This window comes from Octopus bimaculoides, chromosome 8, assembly GCF_046866305.1.
Source record: "Octopus bimaculoides isolate indiv1 chromosome 8, ASM4686630v1, whole genome shotgun sequence".
Classification (NCBI taxonomy): Eukaryota; Metazoa; Mollusca; class Cephalopoda; order Octopoda; family Octopodidae; genus Octopus; species Octopus bimaculoides.
Window position 1 is genome coordinate 83,440,319 of NC_142935.1, and position 23,201 is coordinate 83,463,519.

The following is a 23,201-nucleotide window of genomic DNA, read 5'->3' on the forward strand; positions in this document are numbered from 1 at the left end:
TCACACACACACTCACACACACACTCAAATACTGCCAGCTGATCATTGTCCACAAGCTCTCCCTAACTATTCCTGCTACTAATTCCTTCCACTACGTCACACACACACACAAACACACACATACACACTAACAGATAAACAACCAAACCACGCACACACACAAACACACACACACATACATACGCACACACACATACATACGCACACACACGTTCTGTTATTACACACACACTTGCAGACCCTCGCGCACGCACACATATTCACCTCCCCTTTTCACTCTCCTGTCTTAGAAAGAACTTTTCCTCCACCACTTCCTCTTCCGGTCCTTCCACAATGTAACCTCGTGGACATCGGTGTTGATTTTTTCTTTCTCCGTTTTTCCCTTCTTTGAACTGTCCTTGTTTCCGACGAAGGGCTCTGCTCGAAACGTCATACTCTCTCTCTTTCCTTCCCCGAGCGTCTAATAACACTATCCGTATCACATCCTCACGTTGTTGTTTTTTGTCTTTTTTTGAAACTATACACACACACACATACACGCATTGAAATATAATTAAACAAAAACAGTACTTATTAAAACCATCTCAGACAACATTTTTTAACATGTCTGGTGCCTTCATGCAATACTCATACTATATATATATATATATATATATATGTATGTATGTATATATGTATGTATATATATATATATATATATATATATATATATATATATATATATATATATATATATACGTATGTATATATATATATATATATATATATATATATATATATATATATATATATATATATATATATAAACCAAAGTTATATTTTACACGGGTAGAAATATATAAAAAAGAAGTTGAAAAATGCACTGCGATTATGATTACCTGTCATTTATTTGTGTACATCAATAATATATAAGTGCGTGTGCGTGTGTATGTGTGTGTGTGTGTGTGAAAAGGGGGAGCGTCTGTCGCCAAAACTTCAAAGTTGGGTGACGTTTTCATGCTTGGATTTGTAAACTACGATAAGAATAACACTGGTCATCAAAGAATTTGTCCCAAGAAAAAGAATACCTGTAACTTGTATGTTTTTGCATTCAGAATTCAAAAATAGTGTCAAATTATCTGTGCTAAGTTCACACATTCCATTCACCTTCATAATGTCAAGAAACTGTATAAACATCGCATACAACTTTTGCTATTTTGGCGAAAAGTATCTATAAATTTTCATTAAAACAAAACACGTGGTGTGAAGAACCACAACAACATGCGGATGGACATAACACAATGTGCGGTTGTCATGGTAACAAGCTGTTAATGCCTCGCTGTCTATTGATTGGTTAGAATTACCCAAATTTCCCAACTTTAATTCTAAATAACATCAGATTCTTTAATTTACGAGATTAAGTAATTGGTTGATCGCAACCAAAATTCAGAGTTGCATTGATACACCAAAATTGAAAACAATCTGAGCAAAACTAAAGAGGGCTCATTTTGCGAATGAAAACGACTAGATCCATGCTATATTCCGTTTGGAACGTGGTAGAGTACAATATAAAGCTCATCTACCTTCAGAATTACTCCGTACTATCGGTGGTATTATTATATACTTCCAAGTTTAAGTTTGGACATTCATCGTGTGTGAACGTAAAATTGAAGAGATAAGAAGAAGGAGTACGGTTGGACATTTGTTTATTATTTGCTACAATTGTCTCGGCGCAACGTAGTACTTCAAGAATACAGGTATTTGATTATGCAACTGTTTATTTGCATAGTGAAATTTAATTGTGTTTCCTCAGAAAATATACGAGTGTTGTCTCCGTTAGTTTAAAATCGGCGACTTCACGACCATCTTTTCTGTTTGCCGTGGTTTAAATTGAGTTGTGGCTGAGAGACCCATGGTGTTTGCCGCGAAAGTGCATTTGTCGGACTGCTGTGAATAGTAATAGATGGTCCTGGCTGGCATTTAAGTGGGATTGGTCTTTTATTTGTTTGTTCTTCATGTTTAGCTACACATGTAGATCAGTCTAAGACCAGCGATATAAACAAATAAAAGACTAATCCCATTTAAATGCCAGCCAGTACCATCTACTACCATTCATAGCTGTCCGACAAACATGTTCTCACGGCAAACACCATGAGTCTATCAGCCACTACTAAATTCAAACCACGACGAACAGAGAAGATGGCCTTGAGGTTGACGATTTTAAACTAACGGAGACAACACTCATATATCGCCAAAGGAAACACAACTAGCTCTCATTATGCAAACAAACAGCTGCATAATCAAATACCTGTATTCTTGGAGAACTATGTTGTGTCGGAAACAATTATAGTGAATAATAAATAAATATCCTCCTGTTCTCCTTCTTCACTCCAATTTCTTCAATTTTACACACACACACATATATATCACACATACATACATACACACACACACAAACACACACACACACACACACATACGTGTATATATATATATATATATATATATATATATATATATATATATATATATATATATATATATATATATATATATTGGGTTAGTTCATAATTATTGCGGCTTTTTTCAACAAATTTTATTCAGCAAAAACAATAACAACATGTAACAAAAACATCTTTAAATGATTATTCCAGAGCATATTCACCATCTACTTCAATTACTACTTCATATTTGCTTGGCAGACGGTCAAACTGTCATTTAAAGATGTCTTTGTTAAATATTGTTATTGTTTTTGTTGAATAAAATTTGTTGAAAAATAACCGCAATAATTATGCACCAACCCAATATATACATATATATATCATCATCATCATCATCATCGTTTAACGTCCGCTTTCCATGCTAGCATGGGTTGGACGATTTGACTGAGGACTGGTGAAACCGGATGGCTACACCAGGCTCCAATCTAATTTGATATATATATATAGATAGATAGATAGATAGACATACACACACACACACACACACACACACACACACACATATATATATATATATACATATATATATATAGATATGTATATATATATGTGTGTGTATATATATATATATATATATATATATATATATATATATTCTTTTCTTTTACTTGTTTCAGTCATTAGACTGCAGTTATGCTGGGACACCGCCTTGAAGTGCATGCACACGTGTGTGTATGTGCGCATATTACACATTTACTTTTTAGACGAATATTTATTAACCTGCACTCATAAGCACACACACATAAATCTATGCGTACATACCTAAGTATGTTAACTTCTGTTAAATTTTAAATGTTATACCTTATTTGAAAGTAAAATACTCAGACTGAAAAGAAATCTCATAGTTTCACATGTAAAGAACTCTATTTCTGGAAAAAAAATATGTTTGATATATTTGTAGCAGAGCAAAATTATTTTGTTTTTAAAAAGCTCTTATGAAAAAATTATATGGTGTAAGGGCAAACTATTTTTAACTAACATCTTCTTGGACTATATCTTTCATACTATTAAATTACTTTAATAACATCTTCTTACACTATATCTGTCATAATATTCTTTTCTACTCTAAACACAAGGCCCAAAATTTTGGGGAGGGGACAGCTGATTAGATCGATCCCCAGTACACAACTGGTATTTAATTTATCGACCCCAAAAGGGTGAAAGGCAAAGTCGACCTCAGCGGAATTTGAACTCAGAACGTAAAGACAGACGAAACACTGCTAAGCATTTCACCTGGCGGACTAATATCTGTCATAATATTAAATTGCTTTATAGCATCAATAGATTTCAATTGACATTTTCTTTCCTTCATTTTTTCATTCTTTCCTCCCTTGTTTCTCCAATTCTGCCCAGTTATGGGTGGTACCAACATGTTGCGAATTTTTTCCTAGTTTTGAAGGTGTTATGTTATTAAAAGACCCCTTCTTTTTAAGGACTAGATGTCAGACTCTTGTAGGTTTTGTCATAGAAAGACATAGATTCAGTACAAGAAGCAAACAAAACAACTAGCTGCTTTTAGTGCTGGACCATGTTCTGGCACATTCTGCCAGTTGTTAATTATAATTTTTAAAATTTAGTTTGATTGATAATACAACAAATTCAATTGAAATATGTTTATTGTCAAATATTTCTAAAAAAAAAAAAAAAGGCACAAAAGATGAATTCTAATGTTTTCTGATCTAAATTACTGTTTTCATATATATGGCAAATATATGATAAATATGTGTAAAATATATATGTATGGCAAATATGCCACTTCCGGCTGATTATGTATTAGGCTCGTTAACACAGTCATACTTTATTGGTTAGTAATCAAAGAGGAATGGTTAACATAGCCTTGGTTGGTTAAAAGTCACAAATCGTTGGTTAACATAGCCACAATTGGTTGGTTAATAGTCACAAATCGTTGGTTAACATAGCCACAACAAAAAGTTGTTATGAACAATAGTATTACATTGTTTTTGGTTTTTTTTTCTATCAATATTTGGCAAAATTTTAATTTGAGAGTTGCTGCAGAATAAGCAAAAATTTCATGGTTCAAGTAAACAAACAACTCATCTTCGGCTCATCTGCTTCCGTGTAACTGTTCAGGGTTCCTTCTCCACAAATCTTTAACACTGCATGATGAACTCTAAAAAGAAAACAAAACTAGGTATTTAAAATGTAGTTTTGGCACTTTTAGCTTGAGGGTTCCATTTCACAACAAGATACAAGTAAAATTATTTATTTTTACATGATTTTTAAAATACACAAAAATATGAACCTCAGGCTAGCTAATTTGAAGCAATACTAAGATTTTGAGTTTTATCTTCCAGTATCACATTTAAATATATGTGCCTTGAAACTCAAAATTATTATTGTGAGTTCTTGATCTATAAATATCATATCATACATGTCATCTACTTCTTAAATAACATAAGCTGCAGTAGTAACAAAATTCCACTTTTTACACTTTTCTACAGTCAGATGTCCTTTCAAAATGAGGTAAAATTTCCCCTCAAAGAACAAGGGGACATATTTTCATAGAAAATTGGAAAAAAATAACATCACTTATATAAAGGAAGTGCTTGCTTATAACTAATACATGACATTCAAACAAAAGAATACAATCACATCCACACACACATATGCATGTCACACAGATTCACATATATATATATATATATATATATATATATATATATATATAATCGGTCATAATGTCTTACGTTTAAGATGATTCCCATGCTCTCCCTGATGAGAAGGTTACAATTTTAATATCAAAGATCCCTATGGATCACACAGGTTGTAATCCTTTGAAACATATGTAGGAATAAAGTATGCAATTATAACATGCGTTTTCTCCAATCCTTAAATTCTTAAATATACTCAAATAACCAAAATTTCAAGGAGTTCCTGCCTTAAAAACAGGAGCTAACCACAGTTATTTTGTGTTCTTTGCTACATTGGTTTCTATTAACCCATTTATTCTATCAGAAGAATTTGTATTCATTAAGATAGAAGAAATACACATAACTATATATATATATGTATATATATATATATATATATATATATATAGATAGATAGATAGATAGATAGATAGATAGATAGATAGATAGATAGATAGATAGATAGATAGATAGATAGATATACATATTCACATATATATACATATAATATATACATACACACACACATATCATCATCATCATCATCATCATCATTATTTAATGCCAATTGGCATGGGTTGGATGGTTTGACAGGGCTAGCACACTGGAAGGCGGCACCAGACTCCAGCCTGATTTGGCATGGTTTTCTATGGCTGGATGGCCTTCCTAACACCAACCACTCCAAGAGTGTAATGAGTGCTTTTATGTGCCATTTGCATGACACCAGGGTACTTTTACATGCCACCAGTATGGGTGCCATATTGCGTGACACTGGTATCTGCCATGACTGCAATTTTGCTCAGCTTGATGGATCTTATTCTCAAGCACAACATAATGCCAAAGGTCTCAGTCATTGCCTTTGTGAGGCCCAACACTCAAAAGAAACTCAGTCACTTTGCTTTCATGAGGCCCAATGCTCAAAAGGTACTCAGCCACTTTGTCTCTGTGAGGTCCAATGATTGAAAGGTGTTCTTTACATGCCACCAGCATGGATACACTTGGCTTGATGGGTCCTCTCAAGCACAGCACATCACCAAATGTCTCGATCACTAGTCATTGCCTCTGTGAGGTTCAAAGTTCGATCAGAAAAAGTTCTCTGTATAGGGCCTGTACAGCCCTTATTAACCATTCGTTAATCCCCAGTTTCTGCATCGCCCACCAGATAAGGGATTGGAGGACCCTGTCAAAGGCTTTCTCCAAGTCTACAAAAGCCAAGTACAGAGGTTTATCTTTGGCTAGGTATTTCTCCTGCAGTTGCCATACCAGGAATATGGTATCAATGGTGCTTCTACCTGGCACAAAACCGAACTGCATCTCATCTAAGCAGACTCTCTCCCTAATTAGTTGGGCTATGACCCTCTCCGTGACCTTCATCACCTGGTCCAGCAGTTTGATACCCCTGCAGTTATTTCTATTTAAAGCGTCACCATTACCTTTGTTTTTTGCTAAGTTAACTTTAAGGCCCTTTGATTCTAGACCATGCTCCCATACCTGGAACTTTTTCTCAAGTTCAGGTTGTAATTCAGCTATAAGAGCAAGGTTATCACCAAAGAGGAGCTTCCAGGGGCATCCTTTCTTGAATTCCTCTGTTATTGCCTGGAGGACTATGATGAACAAGAGGGGGCTGAGTACTGATCCTTGGTGAATCCCTGCTTATACCCTGAAATCTTCGTAGTTATTGCCAACCCTCACCTTACTGGTAGCAATATATATATATATATATATATATATATATGATAGATCGCTGACCACAACATTCAAACTTTTTTTCTCCATGATTTTCTCCTTGTTTTCTCCTTATTCTTTCTGTTGAAGAGCGTAGCTCGAAACGTTAAAGACTTTCTCTATTCCCGAGCGTTAAACTAATACATCCTTTTGTTGTTTACACCACCTGTCCTTCTCTGTTGTTGTTTTTTTCGTAAATTCTCCCATATATATATATATATATATATATATATATATATATATATATACGCATACAAACACACACACATGCATATGCATATATATACACACACACACTGTATATATATTCATGCACATACAAATGCACGCACACGCACACACATACACAAATACACACACACACACTCACACAAATACACACACACACACTCACACACCCTCACGCACACACACACACACACATATATATACCCATTTCTGAGGATTAGAATAATAAGGGAGTGTCTAAGTCAATACAGAAGAAATCATAAGAGGCTTTATTTGGAGGACACTGGTTTTCTGACTCTTCAATTTCTTTGTGGATACAACTGAATATTTATTATATGCACCCATACAATAATTATCATTAATTAGACATACATAGAGATTTTTTGCATACAGTCATACAATGATAACTATTTATCACATGAACTCATACCACAGTTATGGTTAATTAGATGTAAATATTTATCACATGCACTCATACAGTAATTATAGTTAATTAGATATAAATATTTATCACATGCACTCATTGTTAATTAGATATAAACATTTATCACATGAGCTTAAACAACAGTAATTAGATATAATTAGCTATTACATGCACTCAGACAATAATTATCATCATTTAAATGACTGCATTGATTTGGTTATATGATGCATGTGAACATGGATGGTTGTATAAAAAAGTGCCAATCATTTACAGTAGACAGAAAAAGGAAACCCAGGAAGATGTGGAATAAGGTGGTAAAGGTTGATCTCAGGACATTGAGCCTCGGAGGAAATAATAAAGGACCAAGGTAACTGTGTACGCAGTTCTTGAGAACCGCTCAGCTATACTAGCACAGCTTGACTGAAGTTCTGATAACATAATGCAAAAACATTCAAATGAGGTTGTGAAAGTTTGTGTATGTACACTATGTACTGGTCTGGTCACCTAGTAACTTTGTCAAATCTACAACTGCCTTTTTTTCTTCCCTCTTGCCCCACTCAGTCAATGGGTCCCTTCACAGAACCAATCATCATCATCCATCCCATCCATATTTACCATCACCCACCACACTCTTGTTTTAATTATCTCTCACTCTACACTCCCACTCTTGCAACTGTTAACCCCCACCTTTTATCTCATTGTTCAATCCCCATCACTCTTCTACCTACTGTATTATTCTGCTGATCTAAGTAATTAAATTAGAACCAGTTATTACAAATCATTTATCACCATTTCTGTGCTGCCAGTCATCACTCCTCCTCTGTTGAGTTACTCCCAATTGACAGCCATCCATCAATTTTGTGTTCTCTCCATTCATACTTACCATCAATCAACTTCCCACTCTGTTCATCATTCACACCATTCCTATCCTATATACATCTAACCAGCAACATCCCATGCTTATATCCATCTCTCACTTTCCCTTCACATTCTTGCAGCTTTATCAACCTCTGCTGATTCTCCTGTATCCATACTCTCTTCTAATCATATTCTTGGACATGTCACATTGAGGGGGTATAATCTGGCACATTGTCACTTTTACATTTACTGCTCTTTGTAGCACCATTCCAAACACTCTCACCCACTCATGCAAAATACAAAGTAGTCATGCATCTCCTCCCCAACAAACCTGCCACAATTCCTTCCATCATACTTTGACTTTCAGCTCCTCAAATAAAACAATTGCTTTATTCTCTATTCTCCCTCTTTGGCAAGGATTGTCTTGCAAGTTACAAAGCAACCTCATTAGAGCGATGGCATGAAAAACCAGAACACTTATAAAGCGGTGAGGAATAGATACCTCACAACTAAAATAACTGAGTTATGCAAAATAAAGTGTCCTGCTCAGAAACAATGAAATGACTGCTACAGGTTTCACCTCACTGCCATTATGGTTAATGGTCTACCTCCTTATATCAATTTCAAATTTTGGCACAAGGCCAGCAGTTTCAGGGGAGGGGACAAGTTGATTACATCGACCCAAGGGTTCAACTGCTACTTATTTTATCAACCCCAAAAGGGAGGAAAGGCAAAGTGAACCTCAGTGGAAATTGAACTCAGAACATAAAGACAGATAAAATGCCACAAAGCATTTTGCCTAGCTTGCTAATGATTCTACCAGCTCACTGCCTTTCTACCTCCTTATATTCTCAACTGTTTTGCCTCTACAAATGAATTATACAAAACAATCCACTCAACTTGCTAAAAGTAACAGCCAGCTCTCCTATGAATCATATTCTACCATCTTGAAAATAGAAAGAATTATTTGTTATATGGTCTAAGTCAGTCCTTCTCAAACTATCTGATGTGGGGTACAGGCAGTTTTTTTTTCCAGTGTGTCAGCAGGGACCGGTAATATTTCTTAGTAATATTAATTCATACCAGAAACAATATATATAATGAATACAATAAAAGTTGGCAATTTTTTGTCCTTTTATATTTATTTTGTAAACAAATAATACAATATTACATAAGCATTTTATAAGCATTTCATAAGCTATTTATAATGTTTCTTTCTTTTCTGGAAACTCACCGCATACTGGCAGCTGATGGCTCACAGACCAGCACCAGTCCTCGGACCACCACTTTTAGTAGCACTGGTCTAAGTAATGTAGGATAGTCATGGCTGGACACCTTTGATTAATAGGTCTGGTGGATCAGTGCTCACTGGGGCCAAACAATGACTGAAATACGATGAGCCTACAAGGGTTCTTCTACATATCTGCTTGACTTACAAGAAATAGCAACTGAATCTCCTTCAGAACACACACTGACATCTTGAGAAAGAAAAGCATACCTTAGATAATGTGGTCCCTAAAAAAAATTTAATGATCACAGCTTGATTGCCTTTGATTGTAGGCCTTCTTGACTCAATCAGAGCTGACTTGGAACTTCACAACAACAGTTAGTCACACACATAATTAATATGGAAACTGTTCAACTGTACCTGAATTCTAAATCTAAGGGAGGGTTAGGTTCATTGTCCACATTCCAGATTGATAAAGAACGAGTGTCAGCTTTAGCTTTTTTCTTCTTCTTGTTTGTTGACCCCTTACGACTTGCACTTGTAGAACTACTGTCTCCTGAGTCAGAACCCTGTATGGAACAAGAAAAATATTTCATTACTAACAGAAGAAAAAAATAATTTCTATTTTTAAGGAATTTTGCTCCTGTATTTTCCTGTAATAAAGGATGAAAGTTTGTTTCTCATTTACTTATGAAAGCTGAAGAATAATTTGAAGATTACTTCATTTTGTATTCTCTAAATTGCAAAAGTTTAGTATACTTTCTTCTTTAAGCATATGGAGGTTGGTTGTAGTTTATTTAATCAACACTAATAATATGTTACTGATACCTGTGTAAGCAACTCTGAAGGGATAAAAGATTTAGTTAACACTGACAAAACTTGAACCAATAAAGCAAAACTGAACTAGCTCCACCTCCATCACCTTCAATGTGAGTTTAATATGGTAATCAGTTGCTGTTGTTGTTGTTGTTGTTGTTATTATTATTATTATTATTAAGGCGGCAATCTGGTAGAATCATTAGCACACTAGACGAAATGTTTAGTGGTATTTTGCTTGTTGATACATTCTGAGTTCAAATTCTGCTGCAATCAACTTTGCCTTTCATCCTTTTGAGGCAATACACTGGGTGAAACACTGAGGGTGGGGGTGGGGGTCGATCTAATCGACTTGTCCCCTTCCCCAAAGTGGCTCCCCTTGTGGCAAAGCTTGAAACCATTATTATTATTGTTGTTATTTTTATTAAAGTGGTGAGCTGGCAGAATTGTTAGCGTGCTGGATGAAATGCTGATCAGCATTTCGCCTGTCACAACATTCTGAGTACAAATTCTGCTGAGGTCAACCTTGCCTTTCATCCTTTCGGGGTAAATAAAATAAGTACCAGTTGAACACTGGGGTTGATGTAATTACCTTAATGCCCTCCCTCAAGCTGCCCTTGTGGCAAAATTTGAAATTATTATTATTATTATTATTATTATTATTATTATTATTATTATTATTATTATTAGGATTATGATTATTGTTGTTGTTGTGTTTAATAATGATGTTTTACACAGAGCGAGAGGTGTGGGACATAAAGCATATCTAGGTGAATTGATTGATTACAAGGCAACCAGTTGAGAGGTAAATTGCTCTTTGAAATTTTTGTTGTTTTCATGATAAAGATACTAAAGTTTCAAGAGCCAAGCTCAACCTAGTTCTAAATAGGTACCATAAGTGATACAACTTATAAGTATAAACTACAGTACTGTATAAATCCAGTACTGTGTTATTTATTGACTTGTGGTGTTGAGTTCAATGCCACTACAAGTAAAACTGAAAAAACTACCTGCAGAGACCAACATCCTACCCAAAAGTTAAAATATATTGGGTCATCCCATAAATAATGCAGTTTTTATACTTCCTTTATTTTTCAAAATTAAGATAAACAAAGTTCATTTTTAACCTAAAATATAGTTTCCTTCATTTTCTACAATGCTCTTCCATCTATCTGCTAGACTTGTAAGGCCTCTCTGACAAAATTCATTTGACCATGATGAAAAATATTCTTCCACTATTCTTCTGACCTCGTCTACAGAATTCATATTTTTTCAGTCCAAATAATTTTGAAGATTGCAGAATAAATAATAATCAGATGGGGCAATGTCTGGTGTATATGGTGGTTGGGGCATCGTTTCCCATTCAAACTGCTCCAGCCTTTGGAATATCATCCTTGTTGTATGTGGTCAAGCATTATCCTGATGGTAGAACACCTTTCATCTTGAAACCAAAGATGGTCATTTTTCTTCTAGCGCTGACTTAAGCCACTCAAGCTGCTCACAGAGATCTCGTTTGTTATCGTTTTGTTTGGGTTAAAAAGTTCAAAGTGAACTAAACCTTTCATATCCCACCAAACAGATAACAACACCTTACATGGGTGAAGACCTTCTTTAGCCTGGGGTGCCAGTGTTTCTCCTTTCCCTACTCACTGTCTTTGGTGCTTGATATTTTTATAGAGAACCCATTTGTAACTAGTCACTATTTGATCTGAAAAAGTTTCATTTGTGAGACGTGACAGCAAAGAAGAGCACACATTCACTCTCTGTGTGCAAACTCAGAAAGTTTGTAAGAAATCCACTGACCCAATTTGCTCACTTTTCCAATGGCACATAGGTGTCAATGAATGGGTGAACAAACAAATCCAAGCTTCCCTGCTAGTTCTTCAACAGTTACAATGGGATTTTGTTCCACCATGGTTTGTAGGATATCCTCATCAAGCTCTACAGATCTTCCAGGACAAGGCTCGTCTTCTAGGCTGTAGTTTCCGGCTCGGAATTTCTGGAACCACTGTTGACACTGGCTTACGCTTGTTGTCCAATCCCCATATACTGCATTAATATTCTTTGCACTTTCCATTGCATTGTTGCATTATTGAACTCATAAAACAAAATATGCTGAATATGCTCCTTTGTCACTTCCATTATAGCTTTGAAAATATAACTGTTAAAATTGAACTGCACTCTTCAAAACTTACACTAAGAATAAGGACAAAGTAAAATTACTACTTGCTTTTATAGCAAGTTAATGCAGGTAGTTTATCCTGTCCCCTTCTGACTTTTAGTTCATGCAAGTGTAAAAACTGCATAGTTTATGGGATGGCCCAAAAAGTTTCCTGTTTGCTTAATGCTCAGATACCAGAAACCTGTAGCCTGTCAGGAAAAATGATTAATTAGATCTTAAATAGATATAAGGCAATCATATATATAAATATACAGATAAATTTGAAATAGGATGTTGTGATATTTCTCTGGCACATTACAATTATAAAGTGATACTGTTTCTGCAGAAACTCAAAAAAGGAATAACTGCTTGATTCACATACAACTCAGATCTGAACCATGATATGAAATACATGTTTCTGTATCCAGGATATATAAAGTAATACACAAACTGACAAATATCCAATATATACCTAAATAGTGCCTTATCCCAGCTCTATGACATTTTTTAGCAGATATAACTTATTTATCAACACCAAATTATTAGCTCTTAATAGACACCAAAGTATCATTTTGCTTATTGTCATCAAAATATACTTAATTAATATAACCAAACTATTAGACTATTTATCTAAATTGCTGCATTAGTGTATTTAGTAGACCACTGTATAAGTATGTTTAATTAGATCATTGTATTAGTGCATTTAATTAGACCACTGTAGTTGTGTATTTAATTGGTGTTTTATTTGTGTTTTAATTTGTACCACTGTGTTAGTATATTTAATTAGACCACTGTATTAATATTTTAATTGGATCACTGTACTAATATTTTAATTGGACCACTGAATTAATATTTTAATTGGACCGCTGTATTAATATATTCATCCAGACTAAAGGTAAAGTGCTAACAGAATCGTTAGTGCAAGGGAAAATGTTTAGCAGCATTTTGTCCGTCTTCACATTTTGAGTTCAAACGCCATCAAGGCTGACATTACCTTTCATCTCTTTGAGGTCAATAAAATAAGTACCAGTTGAGCACTAGGGCCGATTTGATTGACCTGGTCCTGCCTCTGAAATTGATGGCCTTGTGCCAAAATTTGAAACCAATATATATATTCACACTACTCTATTAGTATATTTAATTAGACCTCTGAATTAATATGTTTAATTAGGGGCACTGTATTAGTATATTTAATTAGACTATTGTATTACTATATTTAATTAGGCCACGATTTTAATTAACCCATTGTATTAATATGTTTATCTAGACCACTGTATTTGTATTTCTAATTAGACAACTGTATTAATATATCTATCTAGACCACTGGTTTGTTTATTTATCTAACCAAAAGCAATGATAGTCTCATGCAAAAGGGATTCAGTCAGACATATATATCTGTATGATGCTTCATACTCAGCAATTATTGTGGATAGATTGTAATCACTGTTAATTAGAAATAACTGATAATGTATAGAGTGATGTGTTTCGTTTCTCTATTCATGATATTATTATGGTGCTACAGCATGGCCACAGCCTTTGGGCTGAAATGTATAAAAGAATAAAAGAATAATACCTTAACAGAATCATCCTTGGTTTCTGACTGCATGGGAAGCACTGGGGAACTACGGCCTTTGTCATCAGTGATTTGTGGATATGGAGTGATTCGTACCTGCCGTACTTTATAGCATGTTACAAATGGAAGGTCAAACTAGAAAAAGAAACAAAATTAAAAATAAATATTAAATTAATAATTAATGTATATTGTTTTTGTTGAGGAATTCCAGAAGGAGCTTTGTGAGACCACTACTGAGACACTTCCGAAAAAGAAAAGTCGTTGGAAAACAGATTTTAGCAGCGACTCCATCTGAGAATATCTGAAGAAGGAATTGTATTCTGAAATATCTTCGGACTATAAATAACTAAATTACAACAAGTATATAGTCCATTTTTTGTATTATAGTGCATTGTTGTACCATTCAAAACTTTTCATTGGTTGATAATAAATATAATAATAATATGTAATAATGAAAATATTGTAGACAGTGCTCAGATGTACTACAACTGATCAGAAAAAGTAACCAAAAGTGCATGAACAATAAATAGAATATGCACAGGAAGTGAGCAGTGAATGAGTCGTTTAAAAAAAATGTTTCCGAAAGCCATGGATGCTGTGATGTTTTTTGATTTTGTAAGCATGGACATGAGTGTTAGACATATAGTTTTCAAAAAGGTGCCTGAGAATGTTGTTGGAAAAATGGTGGCTAATCTATTAAGTCAAAACTATTTATTTTGCAGTTGTTTATCTTCTACATGACTGCCCTTGCTGAGGTATGTAGGACTGTACGCATCAATAACAAAAGGCATTATGTCCTTATTTATGATGGTATGGTGTGATTTGAGGAAGATTTGTCTACTTTTTCTAACTGGTCAAGCAACCATGATGAGACTTCCTTGTTGGCTCATCAAGAAACATACTTTATGAGTTGTGTGATGTGAATTGTGGTGTAATGTTTCCATCTCCTTTTTGTAAGAAGTTTCTAGTTTAATTAACAATATTTCAACATTGTCTTACAACAACCCTAAACTTTGTGACATGATGGATTAATTCTAATAACTGATTACTGATTTAGTGGTGAATAAAATACCAGAGCCTGTTGTGGATAGATAACATGTGCGAGAATTTCACACAATATGAGAATTTCAGTAAAATACCACATGTTAACAAATGAATCCTAAATGTTCATCATGTCTTCATATATGAATTGATAAAGCAAAACTAAATAAGATCCTCATTAAATGTTTACACATCTATTTTTATAATAATTAATCTATCATACAGCAAATAGTAATAATTTGAAACTAAACCTGTCACAAACTAAAGTGGTGTTCTTATGTGAATTACTTGACCTGCTAGAAATAGCAACCAAATCTCCCTCAAATCACATCCTATTTCAAATAATAGAAAACATTGAGTAATGTAGTCCTGATTACAATGCATCAAGAAAAAAAAAACAGAATGATAATAAGTGATTGTGGCCTAATATGAAGCAACAATAACATCTAGACATATCTAACAAAGGAAATCATCATCTAATTATATTTTATAATAATAAATTAACTTATAGTAATTAGACTAAAATATAATTTTAAAATAATTAAACTAAAATGTAACTCATACATTCTAGAGTAACCAATCACCACTAGTTATTAATGTGAAACAGTTGAAAACAGGGGAATATCAGGTGAAAGCATTTGAATACCACATAGACGGATAAGCTCTAGTTTACTTTTTATTATTTCAGTCAACTAAATATATTAAATGTCATCTGTGTCTTTCTGTAGCACAGCTGAGGGAGGACATTTATAAAGAAAGTGTGAATATTATGATCAAGAAATATTTTTTAGTACTTGATCAACATCAGATGATCTCTCTCTCTCTCTCTCGCATACACGCACGCACACACACACACACACACACACACACACACACACACACACACACACACACACACACACACACACGAACATACAAGATTTAGATTTACAAAAGGGAAGAAATTAGAAGCAAGAAGGCTTTCCTAGAGTTACTTAATCATATTTTATTTTCTCACAACTGTGAGTTCAAGTGACACTCACTGAAAAAGGGATTGCAAAAGCTTAAAGAGACTGAACTGCATATGCACCTGGTCTTTTGATGTGGTATGACGTTTGAGGAAATGTAGAAATTCTGAGCGTTCTGTGTTATGCACCAATGATAAATGCATCGATCCATCTGCCAAATGAGTAAACTTACTGAGACCTTCCGGAGCAAAACTACACAAACCAGGAATTGTAAAGATTCCAACATTCATGAAATACTGAGGAGGGCCAACTTTCCATTCAGAACTCAAAGCAGAATCTACAATTAGAAAACAGTTTTATAATAAAAAAAATAATCATTACAATTTCAATTAAGCTAAATAGGTTTTTGATAGAGAATAAAATGCAGGCATTGGCTTTTCCATGAGATAGTGCAGCTGAACACTGGCGCACATACGTGTGCACATGCACCCATCCACTCCAACACACACACACACACACAAACATGTGTGTGTGTGTGTGTGTGTGTGTGTATATATATGTGGCCGTTGCCAGTACCGCCTGACTGGCCTTCGTGCGGGTGACACGTAAAAGCACCCACTATATGCATGAGAATACATACATAAAGCAAAACGTATAAATCTACACACATACATACATACATACATACAAACATACATACATACATACATGCATACCAAAATACCCTGTGGTTGATATTGAAATTCCAATGAAGAAGCCTTGAATCCAAACTAGAAACTGACTCTTTTTCTATTAGCTAGAAATCTTGAAATAAAACTGAACAATGACATACATACATACATACATACATACATACATACATGCATACATACATATGTATGTAAATATATTAGTTTGCTTTGAACCTACCTGCATATGTTTGCTGAGTTTCTTGTAAACCACTTTCATCTAATTTTTCAGGAACCCGACAAACTGTACACCTAAAGGTAAATACAAGAGAGGGACTCAGTTTTTCACAATTTTATAAACAACCTCTTACATTTTTGCATAATCCCTACTTACATTCTACAACCCTGGTTGCTTTTTTAAGACTAAAATATTATCACAAACCTAATACAACTTCCATAGTAGAATTGAATTAGTTGAACTTATTATGTCTTTGTACAGTATAAGTAAAAGATTATAAATATACTAATCAAAAGAATCTGTTTGTTGTTAAACCACTAACAAAAGAACTTGGTTAAGTGTAAAAGTTGAGTCATTTTTTAAAAAATATTTGGTCATTTTAAAAGAAATTCAACTCATAATTAGGTCATAGTGTCCTTGACACAAGAAAATATGTTCATTAGAATTTTTGTCATTTTAGAGAAAGGAAACAAAAAGCAGCAACTATTTGTGGCGTCATAGAAATGGAGATATAATTTCAATTGATTAAGAATTAATCTCAAAATTATTTCACATACTCAGAGAATGTCTGGTCTTAGTTTTCAGTCAAGAGACAAATGGACAACTTTTTGACATGCTTCAACCTATTGCTGACCTCATCAGCAATATACATACATACATACATCATATACAGCAAAAGGTTCCTGGACTAGTTCTGTAGCATGTCAACAGATGGCAGCACATAGTTGCATGCACAGTGAGGACTAGCAGTGACCTTCATGAGGCAGTGTGCTGAGTGGCATCACTGCTTTTACTTCGTAAGTTGCGAAATTTGTGTTTTGTGATCACATGTATGCTGTGCTCAGTGGTTTTGTTATGGACAGGAAGTTGAAACAAAGAGCCAACGCGAAATTATGTATTAAACTTGGGACGTCTACTACAGAGACATTGAGCATGCTTTGGCAAGCCTACAGTGATGAGGCCATATGCAATGTTTCGAATGGCATGGGCGCTTCAAAAGCAGTAGAGCATCCCTGGAAGTAAACACAGTGATGTCAGCCAGCACACTGCCTCATGAAGGTGTCTGCTAGTTCTCACTGTGCATGCAACTATGTGCTGTTATCCCTGGAAATGTGGAGAAAATTCATCAGCTTGTACATGAAAATCGTCGAAGGACAATCAACGACATTGCTGATGTTATTGGTTTGTCGTATGGGTCCGTGCAGGTAATCCTGATGTCGCATCGAACATGCGGCGTGTCTCTGCCAAGTTTACCCCCCCCCCCCCCCCCCCGCCTGACCATATGAGCAGAAAGAACATCGCATCAATGTCTGTCAAGATCTCTGTCAGCAGTCGTCACAATGGAAGAAACCTTCATCTCCACGACGGAAGACGGCTCATTAGAGCCGAAGGTTAATCAAGAGCATGCTCATTGTTTTATTTTTTTGTTTTTGTCTTTTTAACATCTGCGGTATTGTGCATCGAGAATTCGACTCCCAGGACCAGACCGTCAATCAAGAGTCCTACTGTGTCGTTTTGAAGCATTTGAGGGAGGACATTCGGTGGAAACGACCGTATTTGTGGAGCGCGAATAATTGAATGCTTCACGACGACAATGCACCCTGTCACCGAGCTCTCCTCCCTCGTGAGTTTTTTTGCCAAAAGCAACATGGTATCGCTTCCACACCAGCCCTATTCGCCAGATTTAGCACCCGAAGATTTCCATCTCTTCCCCAATATGAAAATGCAGCTCAAAGGCTGCCGTTTTAAGACTGTTGTTGAGGTCTAAGAGAGCGAATCACAGAAGGTCCTCGACTCGCTTACGAAAAACATTTTCCAGGCCGGATTGCAAAAGTGGGAGGAACGCTGGGACCGGTGTATTGCTGCGCAAGGTAACTATTTCGAAGGAGATTATGTTAAATCTTCAGTAAATAAGTTATATTTTTAGTGAACATATCTAGTCCGTCGGTCTTTTGGATACCACATCGTAAGTTACACCAAACTGTCTGATCAGAAGGCAAGCATGGTATTATATGAAACAAATTGAATTGTCTCTCCTCCTTCTTTAAAAGATGCTTACAATTGATGTAGGTTTTTGTTTCATTTCTCCAACTAAATGGGAAAATTCAATTAACTTTTTAAAAAAAGGAAATTGCGTGCGATATCCTGTACATCATATATATATATAAAAACAGTCTACAAACAAATGGACGAATTTTGTTTATATTTTATAAACTGTACTATTCCTCTATTCATAGTACAAAATAAAATATTTACAAAGATTTAGGACGGTAACAGTATGTTTAGTAAAATAGAATTAATGTTAGAAAATGTTCGTGGAATAATGGAACCATCTTACTAGATTTCATCGTCATGCTATCAGTTAGCGGTTAAAGGGAAACAACTCATAAAAAATACTCAGTTATTTCCCATACATTTTAGTAACAAATTCTGTTATTCAGTATGTAGTTATTAACTTCATAGAATTTTTTTTTTACAGTACGTAAAAGACGAAGCGGGAAAGTAACTAATTTCGTCGAATCGACACTATACCACCCTACTTCTAGCAAATATGGTGGATTGGAAAAAGCTGTAAATAGAGGTGTAGGAAAACCACAAATACTGGTTTAGTAAAATGAAAGGAGGAAAATAGTGGAAAATATTTATGTTTACTTGATCAGAGAAGATCGACATTTAATCAGTCCAGTATATCGTAAGTTCTTGACTTTGAAGTAAAGAAGTCTTATTACTCTAGTTCTTCCTCGAATGTTTGGTCAATGTCAGACTTTTTATCCAGAGTCCCGCGACCAGGCTGCTTTGACCAAACGGTTTGGGGAGTCCATAAGTGCTCGTCTCTATCTCTTTCCTGTTTTCTTTCGTCCATCTACGCTTGCTCCCCTTTAGTAGGCAACATTCTTTCCTTTCTAGCTGGAAGATGGATGAAGCTCTGTTACAGTGGAGAGACCTGGGTTTGTCAGTTCCTAATACAGATCAATATGATCAATTTGCAAGGAGTCGCCGACTAATGCAAAATTCTCGGTGTCTAGATTGATGCCCTGCTTGTGGCTAACACTCGTAGTCTATTCAGTCTAGATGAGCTCCGCATCTCCATCGCACATGGGAACTGACGTATGTAGGGGACTGAAATGTCACTATGGTAGACCTGTAGTGGATCTTGCATGCATAAAGTGGATTCGATCCACCATAGCCAAATTTAAATTAACACTGCAACAGAACTTTTCCCACGGTGGAACAATGGTTTTTCTCTGACAGCAGTCTTACATCTTCCAGATGCCTTTAGCTAGGCCGAAATAATGTCTTCATCACTTGACCCTTTCTAACCTCTTCTACTTCACCAAAAGCTAGAATAGAGATAACAAGACCACCAACTAGATCTATTGTTCTCAATGATATGTCTATCCTTCTAGATAGTTATAAAAGCAAGAAAACCCTAAACAAAAACCAATTAGTCACCAGTCGGTGACGACTCAACGTGTTGTCACACTTTGACAACGAAGTCTGCTGACCAGCTAGAGCTTGGTCAGAGGGAGAAATGAAGTTTACTGTCAGCAACTGTGAGACAACGTCCCATACCCTACAACTCTCACTAGCTCTAATTCTATTCTCTTACCACATCATTCTATCTCTCTCTGTAATTACTACTAAACAATGGAGAGGACACAAACACAAACTTTCTTTCGCATGCTTTTGGACTTATCATAACCTGCCTGTCGAGGCAAGGTATTGTAAAGTAACGGTAAATAAATACTTCCTTAAAACTCCTGCAACAGGTCGTCATAACAACAAATTTTTATCATCCCAACTACTGACTCCGACATATATTATTGTGTACCTAATCAATCTTACCCGTTACAATCGGTAACTACACAAACATATTATTGTTACAGACACCTCGACTCATCAGGCCTTCCACGGTTTGTCTTGCCGTATAAATGCTGATCGTTTCTCTCGTTACACCGAGCTAAACTTGATCATTAAGCAGTCCCTAACTCGTGTTAATATCCTTGCAGTTCTGGAGCCGGTGGAATTATCCAGAAATGATGGGAAGAGACCAGATGGTCTTACACTTTGTCCCTGGGTATGAGGTAGTTGCCTCATCTCGGACGCAGCAGTCTTTGACTCTTTTGCTCTCTCCCACATCCTGGATGCTGCGGTAAATGGGAGGGTCACTGCTTCCGTAGCCGAACGGAACAAAATCGTTAAGTATCGAGACCTCACATTGACGTTTGAGACGTTTGGAGGGAGTGGGCCACTAACGGTGAAGTTCTTGTCATCGTTGAAGGCACGCCTTATCTAAGTTTCCTGCCTTTTAGCTCAGCTTGAGGAATCTGTCTTGCACTTCTTTCCGTTGACATTCTAATTACATGTCCATAGTACTGTAGTTGTGACCTCTCAATGTGGTGAAGTAGTGGCTCAACTTGAAGAGATTCCTTGTCTTCAAGCAACACACGCTGGTGAGTAACATTACTACAGAGATCCTTTGGAGGAAATCAATGTTGGTTGATTGTATTTGCAACTGTACTCTTCTAATCATTACCCAACATTTATGACCATAGATGAGGATCAAATGCAGGAGCTGGCACAATACTGTACCAGCACCTGCAATTCTAGCTTCGAGTTCAGTATTCTACTTCTCACCACCTATGAATACATCCCAAGGGAGTCATTGATAGATGTTGATATCGTCTCGGATCTTTTGAATTCTATGTTGGAGTGTGAATGGCTGGAGCTTTAAAAGTCATTAAAACTGCTACATTGTTTAATATTTTGCATTGCACAGTCTCTAGAATCATGTTAGCATTCCAAAACCAAGGTAAAACTGGGTCTTGAAATGATTTGATTGTTGTAATGTATTCTGGCTATGATATGATATTTTGGAAAATATAATGTAAAGTAATTTAACTGTGACAATTTGTTTCTAAATATATATTAATGTATTTTTAAATGATTTGTTTGTAGTAATGCTTTTTTCGTATCAATTATCTGCAATATAAAAGAAATAGGGTATTTTCTTTTTATCATTATTTTTCCATATCCCCCAAGTTTATACACACACACACACACACACACACACACACACACACACACACACACACACACATATATATATATATATATATATATATATATGTATGTATGTATGTATGTATGTATGTATATACGGCAAGAAGAAAGTGGAGGGGATCCAGAGATAGTATGCATCAACTGTTCTTTTTCTATTCTAGAAATTACTGGTACTTATGTATGTAAAACACAATATTTGCATATGTATATATATTCTCATAATTGTTTAAAATAAATAAATAGACATAATATAATGTCTAACAGTTGATGCATACTACCTCTGGATCCCCTCCATTTACTTCTTGCCGTATAAATTAAGGGCAAACCACTTTTTACCCTCGCCCATTTATTACACTCAATAGTGTAATTGCCACGCAATAACCAACACTTGTGTATTAATAATTGGGTATTCTATCAGCAGTATAATGGATAGATGCTATCCCTTAGTTCGTTGGATTCACCACCTCTAACTCTCTTTGAAGTATATATATATATAAATATTAAAATGGAACAAAAACGGAATAGAGTAGAATAAAACATTCGGCCAGGTAGACGATACAAGGCAGGCAAGAGAAACAATAATTAGAAGGACAGGCAAAAAACCAAAAAAAAAAAAACGGGTCACTCGTGGCCTTCTTTCCTCAGTCAAGTCCCAAAAGTCACGACCGTTTTGGGCAGTTACACTTGAGACAGTTCGATTTGGTTGCCCCCCAAAAAGTCTAAGCTAAGAGCATTAGACCCTTTTGTAAGAAAGTTAGCGAATGCGTATGGCAACAAAGACAGAAAACAGAGAACATGGTACACAAAAAGACGAAAAATGGAGAACATGGTACACAATTACGAATACAAACAACAACAAAATAACAACAGGTGTCTTTCGACTGAGAACGAATCAAATTTAGCTGTCGTGTATGAAGTGAAAATCTAAAGGCAAGAAGATAGGAGATGAAAACAAGAGGTGTTGACGGTCAGAAGTTAGGCCAAGAAAGATCATGACTGGCTGGACACCGGTCATGTAGAAGGAGGAGAGATGAATAGGGGACAGCTGGATTAAAGGATTAGAAAAAATCAGAGACAAAGAGAAAGGTACAGGGGAGAT

The 23,201-nt window shown here is 35.5% G+C and overlaps 1 protein-coding gene across 5 annotated transcripts in view; it reads right to left on the reverse strand.

Annotated features, from left to right (window-relative positions):
• Positions 1-4,078: 4,078 nt before the first annotated feature.
• The window catches only part of LOC106873410 (ceramide kinase-like protein), a 193,409-nt gene continuing 174,286 nt past the window's right edge, over positions 4,079-23,201 (reverse strand). For all 5 annotated transcript variants that reach the window (XM_014920765.3, XM_089356719.1, XM_089356717.1 and 2 more), the window contains 5 exons: positions 17,042-17,112; positions 16,255-16,469; positions 14,145-14,279; positions 10,015-10,163; positions 4,079-4,611 (listed from right to left, as the gene is read on the reverse strand). In XM_014920765.3, the coding sequence (XP_014776251.1) occupies positions 4,518-4,611; positions 10,015-10,163; positions 14,145-14,279; positions 16,255-16,469; positions 17,042-17,112 (664 nt within the window). In that variant the 3' untranslated portion in view covers positions 4,079-4,517. The remainder of the gene's footprint in view (positions 4,612-10,014; positions 10,164-14,144; positions 14,280-16,254; positions 16,470-17,041; positions 17,113-23,201) is intronic.